This window comes from Glycine max, chromosome 12, assembly GCF_000004515.6.
Source record: "Glycine max cultivar Williams 82 chromosome 12, Glycine_max_v4.0, whole genome shotgun sequence".
Taxonomy (NCBI): domain Eukaryota; kingdom Viridiplantae; phylum Streptophyta; class Magnoliopsida; order Fabales; family Fabaceae; genus Glycine; species Glycine max.
Window position 1 is genome coordinate 6,025,687 of NC_038248.2, and position 19,794 is coordinate 6,045,480.

The window sequence follows — 19,794 nt, forward strand, 5'->3', positions numbered from 1 at the left end:
CTCCTTCTTCTTTCCACAGCTTCTTCCTTTTGCCCTTTTTATTTCTTCGTATTTCCGATTCTATCACTGTCTCCTCGATCCGTCTATGCTGCATCATCCTAAATCCTAAAACCCGAAATTTTTTGGCAACAACATATGAAACATGTATGTAGATATCTAGGAAATAAATTCGTTCGTTGTTTCAATCATGTAATAATGGTTCGTAATTATTATCCAAAACTTTAACCTCACTTTTTGGGTTAAAAGTAAGTTATGCAATAATAAAATCCTAAAAAGGAGAGAGGAGTTCACTCGATTTCCTTTGATCTGGAGATACAAATGTAGACTAACTAACAGATATTCAAACCTTGTCTTGTCCCAAACTCTTCACAACCCACACTTTAACCACGTAGGTGTAAATTGAAAAACTTTATGAAAACTAAAATCTTAAACAGTCAAAATTTACCTTTTATCTTCCTACCTAACGTGGGGCAAACATTTTCAAACCAAGAGAGAAAATCTGGAAAATCTATGCGCATGCTTCAAAATAAGAAAGTCAATCGAGACTATATTTAAATGCATTATAATTTGGAGAGGAAAAAAATGTCATTTTTTTCAAAGATCATTCTTTACTTTTTCAAAAGTTGTAAAGAAAATGAATGACCATTTGTAGAAATAGAATTAATCGAATCATATATTAACAGGTGCTGTACATCTGCCCAGTATATGTTTTCACAATATACATGCATATAGAGAGACTTCAACAAGATCATAAAATATTATATATATATATATATATATATATATATATATATATATATATATATATGAGATGTTATAAAAAAATTATACAATAAACATTTTTTAGATATATAAAATTATTCAATATTGATAATTTTCGATTAGCTTTGTATTTATGAAGTTAATTAAATCAAGTTATAAAAGTTAACTAATTCGTACGCATTGGATAAAAAAGTTGGTACTGTGGATTTGTGACTCAAAATATGGAGTTGAAAATATTGCATTTTATTTGGCAAAAATTTTGGCATTTTGCGACTCTAATTCAGGGTGCAAACGTAACTTTTTGGGTAGAAGTGAAATATTGTTACTTTTGTAGAAAATTTCTATTTCTATTCCAACAATATTCATTTTGTTAAAACTATTTTTTAACATGATAAAAGTGAAGCATAAGTTTATAAAAATTAAGATGATTTAAAATTAAATACATAAATACTCACCCAAGCACATATTGTTCAAGTTTATCGTTTTTTATTTTTTCAAAATAGAAAATTAATATAGGCATATATTTGATTTCTAAAATAAAAAAAATGGTCCTTAGATCTTGATAATCAACAAAAAAAAAATCAAAAGGAAAAACAAAAGAAAGTAATGATAAAGATAGAATATAAAATTATTAGTAATATGTCTTATACCATGTACTTTTTAGCTTCAACAAAAAGTATCTATATTGTAGACGTGTATTATTGTGAGACTAACCTTTCAAGCACTACGGTTATTCCAGGAGTCAGCTTCTTCAAGATTTGTACTTCTGTTGTAGCTTTGTACTATACTTACTGCTACTCAATTACTCATCTCCCTATGCCGCGGCTTAATTATATTTTATTCTCATGTTTCGGAAAAATTACCCATTCAAATAGTAATATAAGGATTAGGAAGTTACTACTATTAAATATGGCTAAATTTAAGATTATATGTATCTCTTACTCTATTAATACATCCTTTTTTTTCATTTAGTTAAAAATGCATAAAGAAAATATAACGTTAAAATATCTTAATATCTTTTTAAATTTTGTAAGATAATATATAAAGTGAAAAATAGTTTGTTCTTTAAAATTATTTACATTTTTTATGTTCGATGTATATTTTGTTTGTATAAATAAATTTAAGGTCATGCATTAATATCGTTCAATCATAATTTCTTATTAATCTGATTTTTAAAATAATTATCATAAAAACTAATAAAATTATCTTACATCATAAGTTCTGATTAAAACATTTTAAACTGCAATATATAATTCCTTTTCTATTTTCTTACCAATTTTAATTGAAAGTTTTTAGATAGTATAATGACTTGTACAAACTATCTTTATGTGATAATTGAATGGTTTAAACTTTACTGGCTAGTGCAATTTACTCGTGCATATGCGGATAATTATAATGATAATGAAATTTGAATTTTCAGCTTGTCGTAAACTATTTAAACTCTTTTCTTTGTAAGTTCAATCTCGGTGGATTTTTCAAAAAAAAAAAATACTGATAAATTTATAATTTTAAATTAAAAAATACCATAAGATAATTACAGGTACATAAACGTTCTATAAGTACACAACAACAATGTGCTGGTTAATCATTATTAGTTAACAAACAGTATCAGATTTTTTTTCCTAATTGCACAATTTTATCATCTATTTTTTAATATTTTATAAATTTTATCACATAAGCTTGCTTTATTTTAGTTAGAACCTTTCTATTTTCAAAATGGTATGGTTTTGTTATCAATATAATGGTAGAATGTGTAAAAATTAAAAATTTAGGTGATAAAATTTGTAAAATATAAACTTAAATGATAAAATGCATGAAAATTAAAATTTAAGTGATAAAATTTATAAGAAAAACTTAAATGGTAAAATTTATAAAATGATGATAGTTGGATTATAAGATTTGTGATTAATTTTTTTAAATCACCACTTTGATTTTTAAATATATAAATAAATGATAATACAGTTTGTAAAAAAATATATATTTTATGAATATGTATAAAGGGTAACAATTATGTTGTATTATATAAGTGAATAATAAATTAGTTTTTAAATTCCATAACTTAACATCGAATTATGTGTTGAAATAAAATTATTATATTTTTTACACAAAAAATAAATTACAAACTTTATTTTTTTCAAAAATTAATTTATCAGCAATTTAGCAGGACTAAAAAGATGAATTTTCTTTTTATTGGTGCTAAGGAATTTTAACTCAGAAATATTCTCCAATGTCATGGACATTCATTTTCTGTAAACAGAGACAAACGTTGTCATCCCTCTTGTACGGTCAGTGTCTTCTGATTGTGTCACCGTCGGCTCTTTCTTCCTCCTCATGCTTCACCACCAAAATACCAACTTTTTAGAAAACGGAACAAGTTTCCACGTTATTTACTAATTTTAAGAATCAAGTTGAATTTTTAAAATATAATGATTTATTTTTTAATACAACTTGATCACTCAAACCAAATTAATCCAATTATAATTGGATTGGTTTAAATCAAATTGGTTACAAATGTTTCCCAATTCTAAAGCAAACTAAGCATCTTAAATATAATCTCTTCTAATTTTAATTTAACCTAAATTTGAATTAATCTAACCCATAAAGTCTTCTAATTATTATATTTATAAGGTAATTTGAATTAATAACTTAATAATGATATATTGCTTGGATTCAATAAATTTTGGGACCAATCAAAAAGATCTCAACTCAGATAAATAAAGATGAAAAAGAAAAAAAAAATTATCTTTACTAATTATCTAGAGAATGATTAAGATGAAATGGAGATAAAATTATCATATAAATAAAAAAAAAATATTATCTCACTTACAATATCTAATTAGGAAAATTAAGCTTATGGACTTAATTTTACCACTATAAAAAAGGTTACAAGGTTCCACGTAACAAAATAAATTTTAATCTACTATTAATACTTGTTTCTTGTCTTTGTGCATTTAAAGTGTCAAATATCACAAGAAAGAATATCTTCCAAAGATGGTTATACCAAGATAGTAGAAACAAAAGATTTTATATTTTTTAATTTATCTTAAATCAAAGACTTTTATTTTAATTTTATTTTCATCTATTTCTATTTTTTCTATTTTCATTAATCATATTTCTCACATATTTTTTCCTTCTTATCAAACAAACTTGTGAGATAAAAAATTGTAGATGTAAGAAAATGAAAATAAATAATTGATATATTTTATATTTTTTCTAAACATGATTTAGGATCTTAAATAAGTTAATCTATATTTTCTTAGTTCTACCAAAAAATCCATATTTTCTCAAAATAGTTTTAATAATTCTGTTATGTCAAATAAAATATTGTCTTCCTAGAAAATTTAATGTGTGTGGAAGAATATATATATATATATATTATGTGTTGTTAGTTACTTATATATATAATGAAATGATTTCGAGATATATGGTTTTTTTAGTATATCGGTAAGTCAAAGTCTCCCAAAATTTCAGAGGTTTTTAATTAAATCCTTAAAATAAAATAATAATATGTAATTGGGTCTTTAATATTAGTAATATTGCCATAAATTATTATTTTTATTTCAAGTCATCATAAACTGACTTTATAAATCTAATTACAAAAACTGTAAAATATCAAAAATTCAATTATAAATTTTTTTAGTTTTATTTACAAACTATAAAAAATTTATAAACTTACTGATATATTAAATATGTTTTTTTACATAATCTAATATAATTAATAAATAATTTTATCTTTTAACATATGATTAAGAATTTGATTCTTAATATATGCCTACAAAAAATATTAATTGAAAAAAGTCACACTCTTAAATGATTTTGACTAATGTTAAAAGGTGATATACCTATTAAACAAATTTAGAATTTTTGTAAAATCTTTTTAATATATACGTTTTATATGTTAAATATTAATTATACTTTTTTATTTAATATCTCTGTTAACAATTAAACAAAATACAATAAAACACGAAAAAGAAAATACTACTACCGTTTTTTCTACAATTTAAGATTACAAAAAAAAAAAAAAAAAGTATTGAACGAATTCAAGAACGGGATAAAAGTACTAATCTTACAGTAGTTTTATAAGAAAAATGAAAAATATTAATAACGCAGTGTCAGTAACAAATCCCAAGGTTTTAATCACAGTAATAACTGAGTGATTTTCATGATTGAGGCTTACAAATCCATAAACATAGCTGACATAATGTTCAATCCAATGACTAATAATCATTGCGGTAACCGCAAAGCAACCAGGGCAACGGAGTAGAGTTGAACACTGAAGAGGGTGTGACCGGCTTTTCAATTTATCGGTAAATGGAGATATGATCACTGCCGTTAAGCAAAAGATCTGCTGCAGACAGCTACAGGATGAATGGTTCGACCCCCAAAACCACAACAAAACAGAATAAAATAAGATAAATGCTAACAGATTCTTAATAACATTAATTAAAGAGTTAGTGAATTTTTTTTTTATTTAGATAGGTAAAATTGTGTTATTTATAATATTTTTTATGTTTATTATTTTTATAATAAATATTTTTTTTATAAGCTAAATCAATATCTAAGAGTACTAGTTAGTCAGATAAAAAAAATAATAGCAGTAATTTTGTAATAAATAATGACTGTGACAGACAGGGTATAATCCACAGTTGACGTAAGCTTCAGTTGCTGCCTCGTATGGTGAATTGAACTGAACGTGTTAGTATTTACTTTTTCTTCTTTTCTCAATTCATGCTCAGAATCTCACACCTGTAAATAAAATAAGCTGTATAGTAAATTACATACATGTATATATGTGCACATTTGCAGCACTGCACCATGCAAGGTACTGTGCATTTTTCAATGTTTTTTCTATTTCTTGAATTTTTTTTTTGTAAAATTACGATTATTTAACTTTTTAAATTAACATCTAACCTTAAAAAATTAACAATTTTATGCGGGCATAATTAAAATTCATTATTTTAAAATATCAAAAGAAAATTTTATGCTGCAGATTATAAATATTGTTTTTAAAAAATCATATTTAGGTTATTTCTGAAATTTCTAAATCTTAAATATTATAAATATATATATTTAAGTAATGGATATTTAATTGTGAGTTTCTTTGTCCCAAATTTGATAGAGAATAAAGAAATGTGATAGATGAAAATAAAAATAGTTGAAAAATAAAGTAAACAATAAAAATATTTGGTTGAAGAAAAATATAAAAATAAATTAAAAAATGAAAAGAAAGATAAAGAGATAGAGTGAAAATAGATATTAATTTTAATTTTTTTTCTAACTCTCACCAACCAAATACACTAATTTATTTTTGTCTCCTTAAAAAGTATGAAACACTCTCAAGTCTTGAATTATTGAGATATGAACGCATCGGTAATCAACACATTAATTATTATAATAAATAATAAATTTGTATCAATATTATTACAATAAAAAAGAAAAAAATAAAAATAAAAACAAATAAACAATATTGTCTTGATATGTTAAATCTTAATAAATATATCAGGCCAACTAATCTTCCTAAAGGTAAGTCTAAACCTTCTTCCAACTTGGTAATATTCTCTTGTGAACCATCATCAATGGTCAACATTAGAATGTTTGTCACACTCTTTTCTTTTGTATTTGGATCACTGATGGATAATTCGAAACGAAGATTGGAGAAACAACAATACCAGTGCTTCCACGGTGAAACGATCTAGGATTTCGTGCTATGACAAGTCTATTGTTGAACCAAACATACACTTCAATGGATGTAGGTCTAATTAGAGATTCCATAACACATGAAACCAGATCAGACCAATTAGTACTAGTTGAGGAGGAAGAATACGAAGGAAGAGTAAATTTAATTACCCTAAAGAAGGCCTTACAATGACTAGGTAATATATTTTGTAACAAAATCTCATTTCACTAACCTTTATCTATTATAATAAATAATTAACCATTCACAGATTAATGTCTATTTTCCACAAAAGTTGTAATCTAAAATAGAGTTTACTGACTCTTAATGTAAAATTCGTTTTGGTTTTTCGAAAAAAGTTGACTGATTTTTTATTTTTTATTACTGTATAATTGACGCTAAAAGCAAATTTTGTTGTATTTATTTTTCAATACTTGTGAATAAAGTCAGCAAATTTTTTGGTCACGAGACTCTATTGTCCATGATGCCTCCGGAGGGGCACGACATACATAAAAATGTCTGTCTGCATACTGCATATATACGGACATGTGTTTGTATATGTAATATTCATGTGTCGGTATGTTTAATTTACACAAAAACTTCATATGATGACATAGATTTTTTTGGTTTATTTATTTTAAAAAAGACTAAGATAAGTGCTAACAAATTCTAGAGCTTTGTTTAAATTTTGACGAATCTTCGAGTTTATGACTACATTAATATAAAATTTTATGATGAAAATTTTACGCATACATGATATACATGAATTATGTTATAACAAAGAAATATTATAAGTATCGAACTGACTTTTGTTACAAAATTAGTTTTTAGTTAAAAAAACCTCAAACAGAATTAGTACTTTCAAAGAGGAAACACGTAAGGAAAAAGAAACCTCGTCACTAATTAAAAGGCATTCTAACGTACATTTGTTTTACTTAAATTCATTAATTTAAAATGATATACCTTTGTATTTTAAATTTAAATTTGTTTATTACTTGTGGTGGCAATAGTTGGTTGAAAGTGCAAAGATAAATAAAAAAAGAAAGCAACTAGGAAATTTTTTTTTTTTTTACAGAAATTAGGATAAGTTTAGTTATTCGATGATGAAACGCATTATGAAAGATTGTTTACATGATATTCATTTTTTATAAGAAAACAAAATTAATTATATGTGGTGTTTAATTTAAAGAATATCAAGACAAACAGTAAAAATGATCAAGACAAACACAGAAAAAAAATGTAACATGAATATAGATGGTAAGTCAATTTACATAAATAACACAAAAAACCTAATTCAGTTAGTGATGGAATAAAATGTGTAAATTACCATTAAGAAAAGGAAACTTAACTTAATTAATTAAATAAAATACATTAATTATTATAAAAAAAAAATTAGTATTTATATAGATAATATATTTTTACGTATAAAACACTAGAGAAGGAACATTTATTGATAATTGAACAAGTGGAAGGAGTTAATTAATAGGAGTGAGGTCATGCCATCACGTCACTACAGAAACCCTAGCTTGACAAGATAGGTAGCATCGGCTGGAGCAGTGTGAAAAACCAGCAAATGAGAAAGAAAAGCTGTGTAGCGCCATAAATCCATTCCCAGTTCCAGGCCTTGGGTCGCTTTGTGGGTCAGCATTGGGTAAGGGTTTGTGCTCAGTGCATGTCACTATCAACCTTTCATTTATTCTCTTCTCTTTCTCTCTCTTTCTTTTGCCACCTTGGTTTTCCTCTTTTCACCCCACTGCCATCACTCTTGTTGTGTGTTCTTTGCCCTCGACGTGATAGCCTGTCCTTTCACCAAGAGTGAACACTCAACCATTTAAGCACTTCGTACCTTTTTGCTCTGCTAAATGCCACACTCCATAAGCAGGCTGTGTCCTTACATTTATTTTGGCAAGCCGAAATCAAAAAGATGTTCTTAGCAAATGAAGCAAACCCATGCGTGTATATCTCTGGTTATCTTTCTCATCATGCTTTGTTTGACTAATCATCCTCTAACCATTTACTTTTAATTTTTGTACTCATCATCCTAATCTCACACTCCACTCTTTCAGATAATCTTTTTCTTTTGTTGATTAACATCAATTCTCAAGATTGATTTCATTTACTAAGAAAATAATTAACTGATACAAAATTACTTTAATTGAATTAATTACTCTATATTTGATTTATTGTGTATGAATTTTAAGATAAAATTTTAATTTCAACAAAAATTAAACACAAAAAAATGTGTATAAATATTTTTACAAAAATCATTTTGTTATCAAGGTTTGTTTGTAACGATAAATCATACATATATTTAATAGTCTCAAATTTAAAATTTGTGTTTGTAATAGTTAGGAAGAAAAAAAAAATTATCCATAATAATTTTATTTGACTCAGACAAATCTATCTCTTATAAAAGATATTTGCCTACTCATAAAAATTGAATTTATTTTATTGAAAACAAGTATTTATTATATAAAACGATTTATTTCTTTTTTGTTTAATAAAACTTTCTGTTTTGATAACTTAAAATATTTGGTAACATAGAAATAGCGAAGAAAATGAGAGGAAAGAGCAGAAATAAAAAGGATGATAAAAATGAAATTGTTTGATATAGGTGAAAAAATGAGGAAAGAAGTGAGTGAGTATAGTGGCATGGGTAATAAGTTTGTAAAAGCTAGGGATTGTTTCATTAATGGTTAATTGTGTTCTACTATTTTTAACATTATTTTGCCTTTGCTAAGAGGAAAGTGACAAATTGAAGTGTATTCATGCACAGGTGTAGTGAACAAAAAAGAAAAAAAAAGGGTGGGGGGATGGTTGATATAATTTGGAAAGCAAAAAACTGAAGGGATGAGATTCTGATGTACAGCTAGCGAATACGGTCTACACATATATATGCACCAAGTTGCGAGAATATAGAGATGAATAAATTTCACAAGGAGGTACATTGGATGATTTATCAGTCATATTGACCATTCATTTGCTTAATGACATGAAAGCAAATAAAAGAAAAAGAAGTGGGGTCTCTCTCCGAGATGGAACATGTTCTGTTTTTCAAGTTGTAAGGTACAGTCACACTTCAATTCAAGGGCATTCACATAATTAAGATCACGAATGAAAGGGGTTGCGAATCACAATCATGAACCTAATATAACCCAAAGCGGGTTTCAAAGAGAATTATGTAATATAGGCATGTTGTTGAAACATCATAGCATGCGTTGTGTTGCTTTACTTTATTCGAAATCAATTCAAGGGAGATCTTAAAAAATGATATCAATCGTTGCATCAACAATACTTTCCGTTGTTTTTGTTATATACAATGTCTTACTTCTTGCTTTTTTTCATCTTTTCCCTCATCAACAAATTGTTTTACGCCCCTTTTACTAGAAAGGAGGTTTATTGTGTTGATGTCTGTGTGGCTTTTTCATTTATTTTCCTTATCTATGTTTTATCTATTAAAAAAAACAATTGGATTAAAACAAAGAAAAGGGTCTACAAATTGAAATTCAATTAAAAGAGAATTTGGATATTAATTTAAAATTTAAAATACTTATTAAGTTAGGAAAATTAAATTAAAAATAATTTATGGTATATATATTCTAATTTAGTCCAAGAGAAAAAAAGTAAACTATTAAATTTGGATATTAAATTATTTAAAACATTTTATTAGTTTTTTACAAGGTTATTTATAATTCAATAGCAAGTGAAACATAAGGTGTTTCTTCGTGTAAAATTAGGAAATTTGTCCACAACTTTATTTTTTTAGAAATCATATTTAATCAATTTACCTCAATAAAAAATGTTGAAATCAGTTGATAATTTAAATTAATAAAAATATATTAAAATTTTCAAAACTAATCTTATTTTAAAATCTATAAATTTAATTAATTTTGTTTTTTTATGATTTTTTTGTTATTTTTTACTTTTGAATAACAAATTTTTTATTTTAATTGTTATTTTAAAATTTTAAAATAAAAATGAAGTAATATTTTCTCAATTATATTATTTTAAAAAAATATTTATTTTCCTTATTTTTCATAACCTTAAATGATAAATAAAATAAATAGAGTAATCAAAGTTATAGTTTCATTGTAATAGTATTATGTATTATCCTTTAATATGACCTTGTGGTGGGGCTTAGCCTCTTTCCTAGAGGAAAAAAACCTTCAATACATGCACGAGTTATTGAAGTGACAAATACACAATACTAAGTATAAGTCTTGTCTACGATATAACTCCAATACAATTTACCACCCAAGTTACTGAGATCTCTAATGCATTTTGAAGCATAAAGGCATAAGATGTAATGGTTAGCAATCACGCGGTGGGAGAGACATTTGGCCCAATTTCTAAAGCATGCCTGAAGGCACTCATTTTTCACTAAAATGGTCATGTCCTATAAGGACAACGATAAGTTCCTTGTCACACTTTGCTCTCATCAGGTTGACATTAAAACGATATTTATTTTGTCAAAAAAAACTTTTTGAGAATTCATAAGATTTAAATTTTTACAAAAAAATAAATATCGGGGCAGAGGTGCTGTTGAGTGTTGAGAAATCCCCGCCTGAACCGCACTATGCATTAATAGCCCCAACCCGAATGAAACAGTGGGCCTTCCTCACAGCCATTAATAGGCATTTGAATTCTGCACCCCATAAATATTTGAAAATACTAAAATTTCTTATGACACCTCTCTCAAACTACTGTAGCCCTAATACCTGCCACAACACTTACCTCATAAGTATACTCGCGTCGCAACAGCTCCTCCTTCACATGCGACCTTGTATTCCACATCACGCCACCTCCTTCACCCTCCCACGACGATAGCAACCTCGTCCTCCACCGTGCAACCCCTACACCCTCCTCATGATGCCACACCACCACCTTCCTCCTTCTTCCTTTGCATGTTGGATTTCTGGTATGGGGAGGAACATTTGTTGTGGAACAACAATTTCAAAATGACCATTTCAGAATAATTTTGTATCATCCTATTTTAAAATGATCATTTCAAAAGATGATAATTTTTATCTTCTTGAAATAACTTTTTTGGAATAATTTTGGAATACTTATTTCTATTTTAGAATGATCATTCAGAAAGGTAAAAATTATCTTCAAAATCACCATTCCAAAATAGGAAGTTCATGATGAAAGAACTATTTTTATTCACACACATACAATAAAAAGTGTATTATATATTATAGGAGGTACATGATTCAAATGCCTAATATCAGTTAATGCGGCTTCACTTTGGCCCAAGGATGAGGTTTGATAGATTAACCATATAATATATAAAGTATTTAGCATAATAATCCTCTTTCTCTGCGTTCCATGGGTTGTCATCTATTATTTGTTGGGTTCAAAAGTTGCGGTTGATTGGGCTAATGAAATATGAACGAGTGTATTAAAAAGAATACATTGGCAGTATTTTTCCGGTTCGGTTAATCAGGGTAATACTTTTCGCTGCCCCAGTTGCATAACTTAATTTACATGAACTTTTTTTAGGATAATTTACATGTAGTCGAGTTATATTAAAATATTAAAATTAAAATTATGTACTATGGCAAAATTGTCTAAAAGTAACAGTATACGGTATATTAGAAATAGAAATTCTCAAAATAAAAAAGGTGGGTCAATAAGTCAATATTCATAGCATAGAAATTTTGTTCAAATAAAAAGTCAGATTGTTATAATAAACTATAATAACTATAAGGCCTTAAATTATATGTAACAAAATAATTATACCTCTCCATGAGACCATGGCAATATATGACATACTAAAAGAAGTGTCAAACTCTTTTCAAGGTATTTCTTTTTTAAAAATTACATGATTGTGATTGTGGTGACTCTCCAAAGTTAGCAAATAAATGAAGAGAGGAAATATTGGATAGTGCCAGATAGTTCAAGAATTAACCCTTCTATATTTTTGTATACTCAAAAAAGTTTTATAGGGGATTAAAAACAAGAAGAAGAAATGTACATTTATATTGTCAACAAATACTGAAATTCATAGTCATAGGGTATCTTTTCAACAATGGTAGAAGGCTTCTCATTACTGTGGCTTCTAAAGCAATCCACCATTGATTTCCTTAGAGTCCCAGATGTAGGTAACTGGCTGCATACCCACTCTACCAGTGAGTCTGTGTCCACAGCAAAATCAAGCATGTTTCTGAGAAAGAGCTCCGGGAATCCTATTCTTTTGGTGCTAGTAGCCAGAATTGAAGCCTGAAGATAGTCTAGTTTTGATTTCTCCAATTCAGCTGTAACTCCATCTGCTGTGTATATCCTCACCTGAATCAAGTGCACATCATTCCCTTAAATTGAAAGTATAAATTTTTTCCTCAAAAACAAAATACTTTTTGTTTTATCAGATTGATAATTTTCAATCAACTTGTCAATAACAAATGGATTACGAGTAATCTGTGTCAATCTCACTTAAGTGCATTTTATATAGATAACAATATATACAAAAATCTGCTGAATCTATTATGACATAACAGTGGGGTGTTCAACGAGCCTTTTTTAATCTTCTAAGCCTTTTTTTTTTTGCAAACTTTGAATGAAAGTTAAATAATTTTTTGTAAAGCCTAATATAATGTATTCATATTTTATACGGAAGATCTATCTTGTGTTTGGTATTACATGATTCCGTATTTGAATTGAAATTGAGATGCTGATGCAAATTCTGTCACCCCCACATTGTTTTTAGTACCTTTCTTCATATCCATCAATGATATTTTTTGCCCTATACTGTAGTTAGAAACTATTCTTTTGAAAGTATAGATCACTAGAAGAGAATTTGTCTATCTTCATAATATCTTTTTCACACACAAAAATAGTAATTGACTTTTAGTCTAACAAGTTTGAGGCTATATATACCAAATGTATCAGACTTTCTTAATATATATTCCCTAGTACTGTTGACAATTACACCGACTTAATAGAACAAATTGATAATAATAGAAAGTGGGCTAAGAGTTGTTGAATTTATGTTATGAGGGGAAGAAGGAATACATGGATATGTTCTTGTTCAAAAGGACTTACAGCAGGAGAAGAACGAGTTCCACAACACAGAGCAAATGTTACATTAGGATCATTAAACTCAAGTCCATAAAGTTCACGGACAAACGATTCTTTCTCCTCCCATTCAACCTTTCGCTGTACCTAAAGCACGAGACACATTGTTTTGGAGATATAACAACAATAACCAAATTAAAGCTTAGTTATTTCTGTATTTAAAAGAACAAGAAAAAACTAGCTGATCATGTTTTATTATTTACCTCTTTCACATTAGAAATATCTCGTTTCCTCAATATGAAATGCTCTATTGCTTGAGCGTTTATTATGTTCCCTCCTACGTTGAGGGTTGCCTGCATATAATCAAATTTGAAAAATTTTATTTTAAGTTTAAATATTTTTTTTATCTTTAATAAATATTTAATTTTTGAGTTTGTTTCCTAATAAAACAAACATAAAATTTGTTAATTTATCATGAACTAAAAAAATGTTAAAGACTAAAAATAAAATTATTGTTTTATTAAAAACTGAACGCAAACGTTAATAAAAAAAATCAAACTCACAACTTTTCTTTTCCTGTTTTCTCTTTTGACTACCATGTCAACCTTATAATTTCAAAGTCAATTCAACATCAAAGAATTTTATGTTTTATCTTATTTTTGTAAAATGTGTTTAAATGTTTAAAAAAACTATAATAATTAGATACTTTTTGTAACACAAAGAACCTCAAAAATAAATTGTTTTATTTATCTTTTCATAAATTAGAAAAAATAAATTCTAAAAAAATCATACTATAATTTTCTTTTCTTTTTAATTATGGCACTTGTCACCAAATCAGGGCAGAATCCAAGAGGCCACACACAGGATAAGTAAAATCCATATCAAGATTTTTAATGTACCTTGTTCATCAATGCAAGTAGTTTTTCTGGGGTCGATGGCACTCCATATTGGATAAATCCCTGAAACAAACAATACATTAATCATTGTCCTGATCCATGTCCTAGAATTCTCATTCATCAGATTGGTCATGAATCAAATTCCTAAACAACACTTAATCTGATGTTACTACAAAGATAATAAAGAAAATTAAGAAAGAAAAAAGGGAAATTTCAACTATACATGCATGATACAAGCGTTGTACACATTGATCCAGAATGCTAATTTCTGTTGGTTTGTAAGGCTTTTCAAGTCAACTGTTTGAAGATTGCTCATCAAGATCCTGTAGACCACAAGAAACAAAAATGTTACTTTGAATTATTTTCACTAGTCCTTGTGCCACTTCATTGTCTAGTAGAACTTACAAAGTTGTCAATGTTGGTTTTTCTCGTAAATATACACATCATCCATGCCATACCTTAACTTCCTTAGTAATGGTATAGAGGATGGACTTGAGATGAACTTGGGATCCATAGAGCTGGAGGTGAATATGACCAAGTTCTTATAAGGACCAATGTCCCTTGGAATGGACTCTTCTGTGTTAAAAATACCATATGGATCTTGCTGCCTCGATTCCTTTTGCAACAAGAGGCTTTGTTTTGGGTTTGACCCAGTATCCACCCTGAAGCTTCTTGAGCTTAAAGAAGAGTGCACAGACCTTGAAATTGGCCCTGATTTTTCCAACTCTATTGCTCTTGATGTTCTCAGTAGTCTCACATATATGAAATTCAAACACTTCATGATGCTCTCAGATAGCTTGTTGGGCTGCCACTTGAGATCATTCTCTTCTGACAGAAGTGGATCCAGTAGTGATCTGGTTGGGAGATCCAAGTACATCTCTGGATTGCGCTCCCGCAACTGAAAATAGTAATTAGCAAATTCACACACTGTTGTCAACAATATCTCTTCCAAGTTTTAAATTTTAATATTACTTTATGAAGTAACCATAGAATTCAAATGATGTTTGACCCACTACGGTCGGCCTAGTGGTGGTGCTGTGATAATATACATGAAGTCATAGGTTTGAACCAATGATGTTTATTGATTCAAGTAGCCGAGCCGACCATAATGGAATAAATTTTTATTGTTTTTTTTGTTTAGATGGATTTTATTTTGAAAGCCACAAGTTGATCTTTGCGAGGAGCATCAAGAAATTTGTTTCCCTTTTTACTTTGGTGTCACCGGAGAAATTAATATATGATTAAGGAACTATTACATATTTATGGTCTTGATTAATTTTTATGTGACACATAATTAACTCATAAATTAAAAAAATTGATTATGTTTCACGTTCAAAATCTTAAAACCAAAATTATAGACCGATGACATGATGATCCCGAACCATACAAAATTTATCCACACTATGGTAATGTGGCCAAAACATATTTTGGCCAAGGAAAATAAAGCTACATACATGAATGGGAAAATGGGCATGCATACCTTGGGTGATGGATGGTGGGGGTCACGCATAGGTGAAGGAGGCTTCACTATCCCATTTTTTCTAGGAAGTCTTTCTTGAAATTTCACATCTTGGAACTTACTTTCTTTCTGTTCGACAGAAGTTTTAAAAAACCCTGCCTTGTCATTATAACTGAAGTCATTGAGATTATAATCGCCCTTTATAGCTTTGCTTATGAAATGCAACGCCTTGGTTTCAAATGCCATCCTTTCTTGAAAAATTCTGCGAATAGGACTAGGATTTGGAACCGGTGAAGTTGATAAGTGATTGTTAGAATTGGTCAAATTCCCTTGATTCCACGTTTTAGGCTTTGATTCCATGGTGATTTCTTGTTCACGTTTCAAACCATCTTGGAGTTGACTTATTTGGGATTCAAGTCTCGCTATCTCACCCTCAATCATGACTAGCTCTCCTAAGAGTTCTCGCATCTGCACAAATTGCAAGTTGCTTCAGACATCCTTTTGTATTATGTTTGTAAAGACTATTCAGTATTCACTACTGCCACTTTATAAAATTCCAATGTAACCACATGCTAGAGTACCTGCTACTCCAAGTATATATATTCCATATACTTTATGTTTATAGCTTCTAGATTTGATTCCTAAATTGAGGTGATGTATTATGAACTTTAATTCAAATAATCAATTAGAGATATTAACAATGCACTCTTTAATATCATATTTTTTGGATACAGACTCTATTACTAATTAAAATTTATTAAAAATAAAAAAAATAATCTGACTTCTTATTTAATGAGTGTTTCTTCTAAATTTTTTAGTTTTTGATAAATTTTAAATAATAATAAAATGTGTGTTAGAGATAATGTTGTTAATACTCCTAGGTGAACAATATATACATCCTTACTTTCTCACTTTACTCATTTCTTTATTTTAGAAAAGTTTAATGGATAATTTCTATACACCTTAAATGAGCTGCACAATATTAAAATGGAGACAAGTAACATTTAAGGAACTCAGTTGGTGAAGTTATAGACTTCGATGGACCTACTTAATTTTTTGTTTGTTTGACAGATGATAGACTTTTTTTTTTACTGAAGAGATGATAAACCTACTCAATATGGAAACATATTTAAGTTTTTTTTTTTTAATGAGAGTCCTCCTGCACGCAATGGACTAACTTGCTCTATACATTGAGCCCATATCCCTAGCTCGATACTTCCAAAGCACACACACATAAGCCCAACGTACTTACCAAAATGAAATTTTGAATAAAGAGGTCTACCACCACTCTAGCTAGAGAAAGAAAAGCAATGACATTATAGCAAAGAGGAGAGTTAACAATCAACTTTTGTTGGTTTGTGATCGACGTGAGAATTATATTACCTTGGGTGGAAGAAAATTGGGAATTGATATCGATGACCCATTTGGTCTATTATGCACCATCTCCAAAATCTCATGAAACTTTTCTTCTTGGTCCAACAACCTTTGAAGCATTGCGACCTGTTTAATATTTACATTAAAATAAATCATGTAATTTTCTCACTATCTGTGGAAATGTCACATCCGTGAAAAGAATATGCAATTCTCAAATTTGTCCTCATTAAATACATACACTTAATTGTCAAATCGGTTGAACATCTAAACTATAATATGAATATGCACAAATTTTCCCACTTAAGGATGTGTCTTTGAGGGGTATGGTTCTCATTTACTGCTCGTACTTTCCATTGGCAAAAATAGCAAACCTATAGTTCCAAAGTTTGTACGAAGTATTGCTTTATTTTGACATAATCATGAACAAGTGGTAGCTTTTTCAAAAGGAGAGCGACACTTTTCACTCCCTTCTTGATTGGCTCATAAAAGTATTCGTTACAGTTTCAGATAAATCATCTTAGAAATGGTATATCTAAAATCTATAGAGAGCCATGCTCTACCATGATTAGAAGAATATTGTACTTCATAATTTTGGTATGACTGACGTTAAATGACACATAATAAGTTAATGAATTGAATCATGACTCATTGAGTTCGCTAATTCTGGCGCCAGTCGTAACTAGAAGTGACGCATAGAAAAGAGAGAAAAAAAAAAACTCAACTATTTTCCATGTCAATCACAACAAATTTTGCTTATCAATGTATAGTTAAATATCATCTATGAATTGAATCATGACTCATTGAAACGAGTGAAACGAGCATGCAGCAATTGAATTTTAGATGTTTAAAACATGCGTTAGAAGAAATTAAGCAAATATTTAAGAGCTATTCTCATGCTGTGTGTGTGTGAAGAGTCCATTGATTCTACATCGCAATTAGAATTTGCCATCAAATTGTGCAGTGCGTATCAATATATATACCTCTTTTTCAAGTTCCTCTCTCTTTTGCCGCCCAGTAATTTTCCTTTTCCTCTGCAAACAAAGAAAAAGAAGGGGAGAAAGCGTTTTAGATAGTGAACACAATTTTTTTTTGTTATATGGAATTCAGAATGGAGAAATTGAATGCAAACAAGTGCATTGCTTTATCCAAGAACAAAATAGAAGCATGTAACAATAAAAACTAAAGAAGTTTTACTCCCCAACCAAAAAAAAGCAAATAAAAACATACCAACCACCTATGTCTTTATTCTAAACACTCAATATATACCACGCATGTACTAATTGGATTAATCGTCTTATACATAGTACATGACATTTACACATAGCAAAACAACAGTTTTAGTGACGCATGCCTTATACATATGGTGCAATTTCCTCACAAACATTAATTATATAAGAAGAGCGAACATTATATATATGATCAATGATACTAATTCTAACTCAGTTAATTTAGCAGAGTACACCAATTATTATAAACTTCATGTACCTGTGTTTTTTATTCTTACAGATAAAAATAATAATACTAATAAATGAAATTAGACTTACAATGATCTCAGAGGGAGAGTGAAGTGATGCTGAGAGTTCTACTTGAGGGTCCATGGAGGTGCAACCAAGCTTGAAGGCACTCCAACGCCTTGAAGAGACATTAAAACAACAAGGGAATGAAGAGGGGCTGTGAGGTTCATGGAAGTAGTAGTGTTGGTGAGGGGATGATGACACAATCTTGGGGCCAAAGAAAGAGTGTGTGGGGGTTGACGTTGTTTCGGAGTGAATAAGACATAAGGGGATTTTGGTTTTGTAATGTGTTTGAGAAGATGAGAAGGAGCTTTCAGCAGGGTGTTCATGAAGTTGGTTCAGGCATTGAGATAATAAGAGTCTTTGTTGTGGCTGCGGATGCTGGTGGGAGTGGGACATCATGCACAGAAAGAAGGAAAAAAAAAGAAGAGAAGAGGGTGGTGGTGTGTTTGGTTTGTTCTCTCTTGGCGTAGCTTGCAATCCTGGTTTAATTTTTTAGAGTTAGCTACCGGTTATGAAATGCTATTGGTACATTCCCATCCTAAGTTCCTTTCTAAGTTCATGATTGACTTTAAGTAAAGATAGCCTCCTCCTCCGTTTTTGGTTTTTTAATTTTCATATATTCTTGTTTGGTTGGCTGATGTAAAGGTGGCTTTGTAGTTTGAACTCATACACTAATTCGAATTCGAAGTAATATTTTGAACGATTTAATTTTAAATTCAATATATTAATAACTTATGTTGAATCACTTAGGTAATTTAAGTATTATTATTTGTTTTTTTGTAAGTTTAAAACTTAAATATATGTAAAGAAATTGACTATGATAATAGACACTTGATAGTTAGAAACTTTCTAATATATTATTTTAATATATTTTATTTAAATATATTTTTAATGTAATTAAAATTTGGTGAAAAATGTTAATTAAATTCAATTTAATTAAATGTTAATTTCGTCAAAATAATGATGATTAAATTTAATAAAAATCACACAATTTTGTCCATTTAATTTATTACTTTAATAAATGTCAATAATCATTAATACTCGTCTTTACTACAATGTTGTTCCATATATCAAGGATTAAGAAGAAAAAAGTGAAGT

The 19,794-nt window shown here is 28.7% G+C and overlaps 1 protein-coding gene across 1 annotated transcript; it reads right to left on the minus strand.

Annotated features, from left to right (window-relative positions):
* Positions 1-12,198: 12,198 nt before the first annotated feature.
* On the minus strand, positions 12,199-19,109 carry LOC100793574 (uncharacterized). Its single transcript, XM_006592209.3, has 10 exons — positions 18,724-19,109; positions 18,160-18,210; positions 17,189-17,305; positions 15,827-16,273; positions 14,805-15,244; positions 14,570-14,669; positions 14,350-14,409; positions 13,714-13,803; positions 13,478-13,597; positions 12,199-12,724 (listed from the first exon to the last, which is right to left on the minus strand). The coding sequence occupies exons 1-10, from the start codon at positions 19,093-19,095 to the stop codon at positions 12,416-12,418; spliced, it is 2,106 nt and encodes a 701-aa protein (XP_006592272.2). The 5' UTR covers positions 19,096-19,109; the 3' UTR covers positions 12,199-12,415.
* Between the last annotated feature and the right edge of the window lie 685 nt (positions 19,110-19,794).